Source organism: Dermacentor andersoni, chromosome 7 (assembly GCF_023375885.2).
Source record: "Dermacentor andersoni chromosome 7, qqDerAnde1_hic_scaffold, whole genome shotgun sequence".
Taxonomy (NCBI): domain Eukaryota; kingdom Metazoa; phylum Arthropoda; class Arachnida; order Ixodida; family Ixodidae; genus Dermacentor; species Dermacentor andersoni.
This window is the reverse complement of record NC_092820.1, coordinates 172750283-172763329: the sequence shown is the minus strand read 5'-3', so window position 1 is coordinate 172763329 and position 13047 is coordinate 172750283. Positions and strand designations below refer to the sequence as shown.

Genomic DNA, 13047 nt, shown 5'->3' with positions numbered 1-13047 from the left:
ATATATGGTTGATTGATGCTACTTGGCCGCCAACCATCACGCTGGGACCAAAAAACTCCAGGAAAAGTGCGCTCTATGCTTCTTCCTTACAGCCGCTGCTAGTCGCCCAAGCCGACCGTCAAACAAAACAGCTAATTGCAGGACATTCCATGAGCTGAAGATGCGTCGACAGAGACAAGTTTGAACTTTCCTGTCAACGAGCGTCCCCTCCTGTCTCTGGGGCAGTGAACCGTGTGCACCTGAGGGCAATTCTCACATCGTGTTCAGCAAACAAAGGCACCGGAGTGACTATGCACACCCTCGCCCTCAAGGCGAAGACTTTGGTGACTTTGGACGCTCCAATTAGAGGAAGATGTGACCGTAGGTTGCTCTGGCCTACAGAGGACAGAGGGGATTTAAGCAGACTTTTTTCAGCTCATCTGGAGTGCTTCGATTCAGTCATGTTAATTGTTGAGACATAACATTCTCTATTTCTCATGTAATTATGGTAAACAAGCCCTGTACTCTTCATTCTCAATAAGTACCTGCTCCTCTGTTCAACAATGTTCTCACCATGGATGAGGCGGACGACAGCGTAGGCCAGCTACCCCTTTTTAATATGGCCGACCCAACTCTTACAGCCCCTGTGCGGTTGTGCATTGACTAACCTTCAGCAGGCATTTGCAGCTGTATTAGGGCTGCAGCTCCATGTGCCTGCAGCACATGCTTAGTTCTTACTGTACTGTACAAATATGCAAAACAGCTTTTAACTGCCAAAGGAGCAGGACTCTCAGACTTCAAATATGGGAGTAACAAAAGCAAGCCTTACTCGTAGTGAGCTGGACATCAGAAGGCCGCGTAGGATAGCCAGCTATGACCACGCGCTCCACCCAGGCTTTTGTCTTGAAGTTCCCTGGGCCCTCCAGGATCCTGCAAAGGAAGGACATGTCGCAGATGCATTGGGTGTGGACTGAAGAGGGCTGACACACATCCATACATGTTCTTAACATTTTACCAATTAGGTTAACCATTATCAATCTACCCTCCTCCTTGGCACCTGAAATTTGTTTTATCCCTCACTCAGCTTCCTGTGTCAACAGGAGCTTCAACCGGCAAGGAGTTGCAAACAGTGCCGCAGCTGCTTATCATTCGCTGTGTTATTTGGCTTTGCTTGAGTGCAGAGGAAAATTTTAGAAGCGGGAACTGTGATACTGGCACGAATGGCAAATCATGAGATGACAGAATGCATCAACAGTTGACGATAGCAGAAGTGACAGTGGCATGTGACTTAATCATTTTTTTTCTCCTCCTAATTGAATGATAATTGACTCAATTGGTTTAACGACCAGAAGCAACACAGTGAGACCAACAAGGCACCACAATGGAGGGCTCTCAGTTAATGTTTGACCATTAGGGGTTCCATAACGTGCATCCAAGTCAAAGTACACAAGCATCTTTGCACTTTGCCTCTACTGAAATGCAGCCATGGGAATCGAACCCTACGACCCTGTGCTCAACAGCAGTGGTCCAGCAGCACGGTCACCAAGCTATAAGCAGCGGGTCCTTCCCCTAATGTAAGAGAGTGGGAGGAAGGCCTTTCTCATTGACACACACAACACGATTATATCAAGTTTTCGCGCTAGAGTTTTGGCCTTTTATCCCCGCAGTTATGCAGGAATGGGAATCGAACCCATGACCTTTTGGCCAGGAGCAAAATTCTATAGCCACTGAGCCACTGCGGCAGGTTGAGAAAATTGAGAGTTGTGAACACTCACTTGGACGTCAACATGTTGTCCGCAAACTTGAACTTAAGGAACAGCAGGTCTCCCTTCTTGTAATCGAAGGTTGCACCGTCATCAATGTACAACATTCCCTCTGCAGGTTTGCCCTGAGCACAAAAAGTTAGAATTTTTAACAGCTATGGATTCATCCCAATGATACTGCGCACATATCTGCATCTTTCGTGTTCAGGAAGGTGCAAATATCTAAAGGAGAGGTAGTAACAGCTGGTACAGGGAAACTTCAAGTAACAAAGGTTATGATATTAAGTTTCTTCGAACATGTACATTAATTTCCATGTATTATGTTATTTATAAATTCACTGTATGACACGCTGTATTATGAAAGTCAAGGTTTTTTCCCTAATACTGCACAGTACAATCAACTGTTAGAGCACTTGTTGAGGCAAGAAGAATCAGAGGGAACGAGGAAGTGGCAGTAACAAAATAAAGCCAACAGATATTGCAGATAACGAAAGCATAGGTGAACTGTCGCTCCTAAGTAAGTGAATGTTCACACATTTATGCAGCTGATAAATCTACTATCCTTACTTCGTATAGCTCATTCGCGTAGGAGGGGGATGCAAAATTTTCTAACAAAACACCCTCCCCTTCCCCCATTTCCGATAGAACAGAAAGTTTCAGGACGTGGGCTCTGAAAGCATGACATGGATGAAAGGGAAAGCTTGAATGTGAAAGCAAGGCAGGCGCTAGTGGTGGTTTGAAGGGGGGAAGGGGGGTGTCATCAGGGCAATCCTCTCTCTCCCATGCACAGAACATTGTGGCCCCATTCGTGGTGCGCCTCTACCTCATTCCGGATCATGTTAACCATAACTGTTCAGCAGCCGACTGCACTAAAAATTCAATACAGAGACATTGATGGGACCAGCATGTACATAAACTTTAGGGGTATTGTTGCTCCCTACCAGGCCTTCGTGTTGTTGAAGAGCTTTTCCTTTACAGTACTTGGCCAAATTGTCGACCACGCTGCGCGGAATAGAAGCATTTCGGAAATATTGCAACTTGCTTGTGTAGGAAACGCATGAGAATCGCTTTTCTTCTTTTTCTTTCCCTTGTCTCCGACTTTCATTACGTTAATTACTTGAGAAGATCTTACTGCTAGGCTAGTTTGTACACACTGTTAAGAATGAAACCAGGGCAAAAAATGGGACAAGAAAGAAAGACCTATAGAACACTGACTTGCGCACCACAAAAGATATCAAGAATGGGGGTGCTAGGCCAGGGAAGCTAAGAAACTGCTACAACAAACAGGTGGGAGAGCAGGTAGGTGAATGGCCTCGAAGTTCACACGGAAACAGAAATATAGGAATGTTAGGGGCCACAGCACCATTCAACAGCCCGGTGAATGTTGAAGAGTGCGACAGTGACTACATAATGGAAAATAATTTTAAGAAGGGGAGTCGGGTGATAGATATGATGGGGGGGGGGGGGGGGGGGGGGGTTGCATGAAACAGCATGAAGAACGAAGTTGGTGGAATGCAGATAATTATGGCCATAGGGAGAGCGTCTCGTCACTACCCAATCGCTCAACACCACATGGCTGTGGTCAGTCGCCTGGCTGAGGCTCACCTACCCCATCGTAACACGTGCTGCTTGCTGTGGTGAGCCTATCCTAACTAAACGTCTTGGAAATTTTCAGAATAGATGGGTCTTAGGCGGCACGATACTTTCAAATTTCTTGGAGCTACTGGCCCTTATTTTACTGCGCACTACGAATGCCGTAATTTTCACAAAGGCTTCTAAACAGGAAGCAGCCTTCCTTCGAACTGTCTGCCTCACAAGTGTGATCAAATAGCAATATGTGTCACGTGATGACTACAATACCATGATCGCAAGTTACTTCCGAACATATCTTCAAACAAGTCGGACAGCAGGTCACCAAAAGTGCATGAAGCTTGCATCATATAATACTATCGAAGTTCTAATGCAAAGTTTCACTCCTGTATTTTAAAATCTAAAATAACATAGCATGCCCACAACGCCGAAAGTGTGATCGAGCGATAGGCGACTTGCTAAATAGTGCCCTCACTCTTCCGCAAGTAGCAGTGGCTATACCATTCACTGGAAGATCTGGCTGAAAAACAACGGTTATCTCCACCGTTGCCTGGGCTAGAAAAAGTCTGGCCTGCAAACAAGAAGACGCACAATAGTGCACTGTCTTGTTTCTGTTTGGCCCTGTTTTTCGCACTGTTCGTCTTTTCAAGTCGTGTACCAGCTAGGTCATCGACATACTCCATTATATAAATATAAATGCCTGAATTTGTTAACAAAATGCAAGTCCTTTTTTTTTTAAATATCATTTTTAAACATGGCATAAAGAGAATAGCATAATTTGTTGCAAAGTGGCTGCACGTATTAGCAATGGAAAACTTTTGTCAGAAGTTAAGCAAAGTGTTTCTGCGACGCAATAACATGCACACTCGTTAAAGCATTCATGTCTGGGGAGCGTTAGGAGTTTGTCTTTGCGTGGTATAAAACTTCCACACAAACACACACACACACATATAGATAGACGGACGGACGGACGGACGGACAGACAGAGAGAGAGAGCTGAAGGAGGGGGAGGAGTGGTAGCTGTCGGTATAGCTCGTGCAGCAAAGTGTACACAGGGCAGACAAGCAGATGCCTCAATGACAGGCTAAGGGAACACAAGCAAAAATTGAACTGTTATCGAGATGGACATGTCTCCGTGCATTGTGATGATTGCGGGTGTAAACCACTGTTTAAGGATTGTGCAGTCATATTTAGAAATACAGATAAAGATACGAGGGAAATTGTACAAGCAAGCTTGATTTCAAACAAAGGTGTTAACTGCGTCAGCACTCCGTCGATTACTCTAAGCGGAAGGGAAACTGCTTATCTGGGAAATGTTGGGTTGCACGTGCAATGATTTCCACTCGTTTGACCGGTATAAGTACCATGCTTTTCCGAAATAAAATTCAGTTCATAGCATACGTCCTGTCGTCTTTCTTGTCCGTGTCAATCCAGTGCTATGACTCCAATTGATGCAACGAACCGACTAGCCCAAAAATCTGCGCTCTGGATTTCACTTTAAGCATTGTGTGTCGCTCCTGTGTCAAGTGTGCTATGCCTCATCCTGTACTGTAAACACCAACAAGCTTGACATAAAACCCCAGCCAACTTGCCTCTTTCGGGAGCGCCACTTGCAAAGTGTAAGGGTCGTCTTTGGTCAATGTGGAACACCGACGGATACGCTCCTTCTTGGGGACAATGGTGCCACCTCTTTGGTAGACAGGAATCTGACAAGATGGTAAGAAGCATCCTTTCACTTCATCTTTAACACAGCTCTGCACAACAGCCATTGTTCAAGTGCCAAGTTAGGCAAGCCTTGGATGACAGGAAGGCCACAGATATAAAATAAATGTTAGTTACATGGAAAGAGGATTAAAAGTACACACATTTTGTTAACATTATTGAAGCACTAATGTGTATACTGTGGCCCAGACTTAAAAGCGAACGCCTATTTAGGATTCTGCCTTAAATTATAGCTGAGACATGTGATTAATACCTGTAGAATAATTTTTGTGCGTGAATTTTTTTCCAATGCACAATATCAGTCACCTTTTTGTGACATATCCAAAGAAATATTGCAGTTGTAATGCATTTATTATAAATTGGGCATTAATTCTAAGGGCGGATGGCCCATGACATAGAGCAGAACAGTTAATATTAATAAATTGACAAATATTCTTGTAGCTGACTCTCACATTAAGACATTAAAAATTGCACGAATGCTTGTGTAAGGGGCATCACTTTCACAACTGCAATAAAACTAAATTATGGCATTTAAGGGGGGATGGGGGTCATGAAAATTTTTTTTTTTACTTTTCAACATATGTTGCTTAAATTTTCTGTGCAGATATGTTGTAGAATGCTGATTTCAAATATGTATTTAGATTTCAAATACCGCACTTGAAAGAAAAGATATGGCAGAATACAATAGTCCTAATTAGGTCATTTCTTACAGGCCTTTGTAGTAATTTCTCATTAAAGTAAAGTGTTTTTAAGAATATGCAGACATTTCCAAAGGCCCACTGCACATCCTAAAGCTAAGCAAATATCAATAAAGTAATTGTGATTATCAACAAATAAATACCAAAGTTGGGAAGAAAAAACAATGTGGCAGTAATTGCCTACATTTGATCTAATTAATAATCTATCACATTTAAGAAAAGACGGAAAGCTTTTGGATGTAGCTGTGATATCACTAAAACAATAATACCTAGTTCCTTGAAATCAGTTGATTCAAACATTATCAAAACTTCCATAAGGCAAAAGCACTTCATGAAAAAGGGAAATTGAGAAAATTGTATTTAAAGTTTTACTGCCACTACCCCTTTTGTCTATTGAACATATGGAAAACCTTTAGGCTCTAGCATGTTGTCCAGGTGTCACTGAGTACAAGAACACCAAATTTACTGAAATTGATTAATGAAATCTTTACCAAACCTTTCATAAGGCAAAGACACTTGAGGAGAAAACACATCCAGAAAGTGACTTTCGAGTTTTCACTTTCAAGCGCTGCGCCTCAAACAGAACTGCTGCTTAAATGGAACACCAGCCTCACGATTGGTTGGTTTTGTATTCATGCAATGCTCTTGAAACATGAAACTTTCAGTACACATCTAATCTTGTGTGCTGCTTACAAATATGCATTAAGTTTTTTCTAAAGTCAATAAAAAAAGTAGTTGCAATCTTTCTTCTGTTAAAAATTTGGCATGTGACTTGCAAAAAACGTACTGCAACAGGATGGCTAAAACTAAGCCAGGTATGTCCTTGGATGTTCAAATGCTGCAAGTTAGCAGTTGGATGTTTGTATCTGTACTTTTAGCCAAAGTTATGAAATTCTAAAGTTGCATGCAGCTTTACAAATGTGAATTCATGTTGGTAATTTCTACAGGATTTCGAAATATTTTGGTGTCCTAAGACACTATATCATAGTTTTTGTGCGCTCTCTGACTCGTATGCATTCAGGGAAAAAAAGAATGACTATAATTGAATAACTAGAAGGGACACAGTGCTGATCCCAACACTTGGGACTTTAAAAAAGCTATACTTGAGAAAAAAAAAAAAGAAAACTAGAAAAGGAAACTGGGAAGACAAATTTCAAGCTTCAAAACTGCGAAATAATAATTACAATACAATTAAAGACATGACATTCTTCCGCTAATGTAGACAACAGGTGCACATATAGGCTCCCAACAGAATCTGGAATGCACTAGCACGAACCCGCGTATGCGCGAGAGGCACGGGAATAGGCATTGGCACATCGTCTGTGGTCTCAAAAGTAAACATACACGCGGGAATAAAGGGCAATGGTTAGCTTCGCTGCTGTGTTATTGCCGATGCGGTATGAGATTGCACGACACAGTGACTTATCTCCGGCGCGATCTTGTTGGCTCTGTTGGCTCGTGCGAACCTTGGGATAACCGCCTCCTCTTTCTTGCCGTAGGAAGCAGAGACTGCTTGCGCTTCGCTTTTCGTGGACGCTTTTGCGGTTTCAAACTTTTTTCTTTTTTAGAGAGAGGGTCGATTTGCCGTTTACATTCGTAATACGATGAACAAAGAAATGGTGTATCAGCGGTTTTCGAAGCCACCGACTGCCAGGCCTAGCAGACAAGCTCGTCTGCTAGGTCTAGTTGCCATAGCAACAGCCAATCAGAAGCCACCTCTCAGCACATTGGCACCCGAGCCAATAGGAGGGCTGCCTGCATCGCAAGCTTCGTCAGACCGGCCCCTGATTGTTTTACGTTTGCACTTTTTATATGTGGCCATTGTCGGTGCGGATGCAGGGAACTGAAAGGCGGAACTTTGAGCTTTCGAACGATACCAAGATGGCAGTGCTCAGCAGCGGGAAAGAAGAGAAATAGCTCAGTGAACTCTGGTGTTTCTGCACGATTTTGGGGTGGTTTCTCAATGTCCACGCTGACAAAATAATTTTTTTTCGGACACTTAGGGTGCGTTTCGGGGCAAATCATTTTGATACGGTGTAGATTAGGCATTACAGATGCCGAAACAAGTAGTTCCGAAAAATCGATTTCTTTTCGATATTTCCGGTTTTTAAGACCCGCAACTTATTGGCCATGACAGATGCCTCAGTCTAGATTAATGATGACCATCTGGGGTTCCTTATTGCGTACCCGAAGCATAGTACATAAGTGTTTCCATAGGTGCAGCCTGTAACTTCACAGAGTGGCTCAGTTTCGTGGCCACTTACATGAACCTAAGCTCAATTATCGAATGCACAAAACATAATACTACTTCAGCATATTGAAGAAATTAAGATGAAAGAACTAAAGAACTACAGCCAAACAAATATAATATATAACAAATTATCAGATAAAATAAAGTTAATCAACAATGTTTGTTGCCTATATTAGTGTACAACAAATAGATGATTATAACGATGAGTGGATATAATGAATGCATTTTCGTGTCGGATGCAACTTCATTATAACGAGGTCTGACTGTTCCAAAATGAAACTGTTCTGAACAGTAAGCACAGAGAATAAGCTTGAAATGTACTTTTAGGTTACTCAACAAATCAACAACCATACTGCATATTCTCCAGTCAGTGCCTGTATGGAAACAGCAGGTGTCCTGCACACATTAAATTGCATGCCCAATTGCAAAGCACACTCAAGTGTCAGCAAGAATTCTAGATCACCACGATATTACTTACTTAACCAATTTCTACAGCAAACACTTTTTTAGATGCCTGGGTTCAATTATTTTAATGAACATGTCGCAGAGCCAGATTGGCACTGTCAATTTTCGCACTGGCTCTAGCAAAAATAAAAGCTGCACATATCAAAGTGGCTAACTGTTACAAAAGATAGTGTTATAAACCCCCAAATTGGAAAACTTGATCACTATGGCCTCTGCTCTAGCATATAATTAAGTGATCATAAATATGAACAATGTGCGAATAAATGATCACCAAAACATCCTCAGTAGACACCGAAATTCAAAGGCTCATTTCCTGCATTTGTATTTCTGACACACATATCACTACCTTTTACAAAAGAAACACAAAATCTTGAAAGGATGCGAAGGTAAACCATCATATTACATTGCAGTATCATACCTTGCTCAGAGTGACGGGGATTGAAACTGTACTTAGGCCATCGAACTTCTCCCAGGTCTCCACATCATACCAGACCTAGCACAAGAAGCAAGACGATCGTGATAAACAAAACGGCAAGGGAACAAGAAACTGTCACGTGGCTTTCAATTCATAGCATTTCTTTTAACAAAAAAATGTCATGCAAAGCTTATGACCTGGTGAGATTGTTTCCCATTCAGGCTTCCATACTAAAGAGATAGATGAGACGACTAGGTTTGCAAAAAGTTATTGCAAATTTTCTTTAATATTTTCTGCAAATTTTGACCCAGGTGGGCAACCTGTAATATAACTGCCCAAAACTAGCCTCTTCATTCAATGAAACACTGGCACGATAGACATCTGTTGGGTTTATGTACATATACCTTAAATCAACTAGCAAAAATCCAATTCATTTCTAGCACAACTGCATATGCATAATGCAAAATATGTTGGTTTGGTTCTCATGAGTGACAAGTTGTCTTTTCGTCCACTTGCGTTTCCTTTTTACTTATTATTTCTACTTTTTAATTAAAAAACACAATAATTTCCCCCTCTGCTTTCCTTGGCTTTGTAGGATTGTAACTAATGAAAATTGGGCACTTCGGTTACATTTCTCGTTGCTGCTATTCAAGAGAATTAGTGAACCACACACTGAGAGGCATAACAAATATTTTTCTTTATGTGTTTGGGTGCTGCATCCTTGGTACTCTTTCAGTGCATCTTACCTTGTTGGAAGAAATGATTCTGAGACATGAATTGGGACCGACGTCTGAGGGGACAACTTTAAACTCATTTTCATGCTTGTTAAGCACATGCAGACTGTGCGACAGATTATAATAGTCGCACGTCCTGTGCATTTATGAGCACTTCCTTAAAATTACCTTTTTAATACATACTGCAGACCTCAGTGAGGTGAACAGGAGAAGCACATGTTGCAAAACAGAGACAATAGAATACTATTGTAAAAGCAACACTAACACACAGTACACACCCCAACATGGCAGGTTAGGTTGGGTTCAGTTAGGGTAGTTTTTAATTAATTTAGTTAGGCTTGGCTAGACAATTCCATTCAAATAGTGCCTCCTATGAAATTTCCATTCCTTTACCTCACTTCCGTAGTAACTGGCAGCAAGCCAGACATTACATTTTTCATTTTTTTTCCCCTCAAGTCACTCGCTCTTTTCATCGCAAAGAGACAAAGGCTGCTTACTTCATTCTCGCCCGGGAAGTAGACGCTGACCTTAGTTGCTCCAGCCTCAGTAACAGGGTGGACCAGCAGTGCATTTCCTAACAACAGTAGAGTGCAACACAAAAGTTAGAAATAGCAACAGTAATTCAAGGAGCTTGCATACAAATTGGGGCTATGTATCAATTTTGCCTTGTGGTGTGGTTTTACGATGTGCTGTGAAGCCCAAAGAGGTTTAAAATCTTTCTGGGTGGCATTGGTTGGCCAGAAACCTGTGAAGCGGTAAGTGACAGCAACAGATCGCCCTGCGTGATGGCAATTTGATTCGTTATATCAAAATGTTGTTAATGCTGAAATTCAACCTTTTATGCAAATAAGTATACCTAGCTGCCGATGTATTTTTCTTGCACGAAAGGAGTCGCAATATTTTTCTAATTACCGGGCGATCTAAAACAGGGCGTGCTATCTTGTATGCAGTCAGCTGCGCTGACAGCCATTTGAAGCTCCCCCATAAGCGCTTGATTTCGTTATCCCAAGATCGCTCCCCTTTCCCACCTTGCTTTCATGGGAAGGCAATGCTCATCAAGCCATCATTCCTTTTGGCTCACCCTTGCACGCTTTCACTTGCACCGAAAGCATACAGTGCGCGGGGTGCGATAGGAACTTATTGCACTTGGACTTTATGTGAAACGTCACGCTGCTCTGCTTCAAGGGTCATTCTCGGCACGTAATTTGATGGTACGTTTGCAAACAGTCGCTTGTAATACAACCATTTCACCATTAGCATTCACGGAAGCTTATATTTATTGTGGCGGTATTCTTCGCTGTAGCAGTGAAATTTTGTCATATTGAAATCATGCATAAACACATTTCGTTATATTCAGGTTCTATATGTATTGTGTTCTATGGACAAAAAATTATCAAAACTTAAATACCGTAATATATCACGAATTTTGTTGTGCTGAGGTTCATTAGATCCAGGCTTAACTGTAACGATTATCAGTTATAGCAATCAAATCTTCTGGGCACTTGAATATTGTTATAGGTGGGTACGACTGTAACTTTACAACAACTACATACAATAAGCTCAACATATACCATCGCAATGCAACAGTGTCTGGCTGTCAGAGCCGCTATATCAGATGTATCTAAGCCATGTCAGATGCTGAATCATACCACGTGTCCCCCCTGCTTAAGAAAAACAATCACAGAGCTGAAAACTACACACCGACGAGGTGCTCGTCATCAATTGTGAAGCCAGCCTTATCCTGGGGGAACTCCATCCAGAGGGGCCGCAGAGGAGGCACGCCGGTACGCTCGTTCTCAAAGAACAGGGTGTACCAGAGGGGCAACAGGGCATAGCGCTGGTACAGAGCACCCCGCACCAGCTCCAGGGTTTCTGGCCCAAAGCTCCAGGGTTCTCGTCGCTTAGTGTGGATGTGGGAGTGTGCTCGGAAGAACGGCTGGTAGGCACCAGCCTGAAAGTGTACGTCGAATAAAAGGGAAACAGCGGATCAGCGGGCCAGAAATTTTACACTCTCCTCAGTGTCCGCTCCAAGTGTTACACAGCGAGTGATGACAGAAAAAATGATAGACATAACGTTGACGGGAAGATGGCACTATGAATTGGAGAGCGAACAGGGGCAGCCAATAATCTCGTCGATATTGAAAGGAAAAAGTGGGGTTGGGTGTGCCCCTTAATGAGTACAGTAAAATTTATGGTCGATTACAGTAACAGAATGCGTACCAAGGAAAGACAGCAGGGAATTCGGTGATGCAATGAGATTAGGAAACTTGTGCAGATAACATTGATCTGGCTGATTGAAGACCGAGATAACTAGAGATCATCGGGAGAGGCCTTCGTCCTGGAGTGCTAATGGCGTCCACTCCCACAAGAACAAGGTTGAAGCCGATGGCCTCATTGGTTGAGGATGCTTAAGGAGGGACACAGCAATTGAAATGGTCAAAATATGCGATTTTCCTATGATTATTTTTAGTACAGAGAAATTTACATTGTTGTCCGAATAAATAGACTCCATGTGCTCATAAAGAAATTGCAAATGTACCAGGAGGCCAATGCTTTAATCAAGGTGTGTTAGATCTAGCTTTAATATGCCGTCATTGCCAGTAGAATTTCATTCCATGCCATCAGCACGAAATGCTTGAGCAATACTCAAGATACTAAAATCTGGTGAGCAATACTCAAAACACTTTCGCGACTCTTTGTGGCGCCTCAGGCCTAACATCATCAAAACAAACAACTCATCTCAATAATAACAGAAGACCAAACAATGCTGATACCTTGTCCTCAGCTTAAAACCAATGGCTGGTTTTACTATTTACTTTTTGCTACTGATGCAGGGAGCAAGTTGAAACAGTGAATTCAAATTGAAGTGGGAGGACTGGTTGCTGCCATGTTGTTGCACAATCACACCATCCCCAGCGCAAGTTGTTGCGTGAACTTCCGGGCCACAGCGGAAATTTTTTGGCTGGCCAGAAACTGGTCATACGATAAGCGACAGGGACGGATCACCCTTTGTGATGGCAAAACCTATCGCTCATTGCTGTCACTTGTCGCCGTTGCTTGAGAATCACGTGCATGCGGTTGTGCCTTAAGGCTTTCTTGCAATGACTCTGACAAACAGAAATTCGGTAGAGGCTTTCTCAGCTTCTAATTTTTGGACAGCTGCCGTCAGTCATCCCTTCACCATTTCGCAAATAACAAAGGTGGAACCATTCTATTTCTTTCTGCATATAACTCCTAAAGCATTGGACGAAGATTGGGATGGGGAAATAGTGAATTTGAGGTTCAAAGCAAAGAGTGGTTGGTTGTGTGGTTGTGTGGTGTTTTATGGCACATAGGCAACTAAGGCCATTATGCGCCAAGCTCGAGGTATAGGAAAATTTTCCGTGTAGTTTTATAAAAATGTAAATAGTCGTCGGTGGTGTTGTGTGCT

General features: G+C 42.4%; 1 protein-coding gene across 4 annotated transcripts in view; it reads right to left on the bottom strand.

Moving 5' to 3' along the window:
* GCS2alpha (glucosidase 2 subunit alpha) overlaps positions 1 to 13047 on the bottom strand; it is a 113773-nt gene that overhangs the window by 17025 nt on the left and 83701 nt on the right. For all 4 annotated transcript variants that reach the window (XM_055071687.2, XM_055071690.2, XM_055071688.1 and 1 more), the window contains 6 exons: positions 11319 to 11568; positions 10115 to 10191; positions 8887 to 8961; positions 4925 to 5038; positions 1755 to 1867; positions 809 to 909 (listed from right to left, as the gene is read on the bottom strand). In XM_055071687.2, coding sequence (XP_054927662.1) covers positions 809 to 909; positions 1755 to 1867; positions 4925 to 5038; positions 8887 to 8961; positions 10115 to 10191; positions 11319 to 11568 — 730 coding nt within the window. The remainder of the gene's footprint in view (positions 1 to 808; positions 910 to 1754; positions 1868 to 4924; positions 5039 to 8886; positions 8962 to 10114; positions 10192 to 11318; positions 11569 to 13047) is intronic.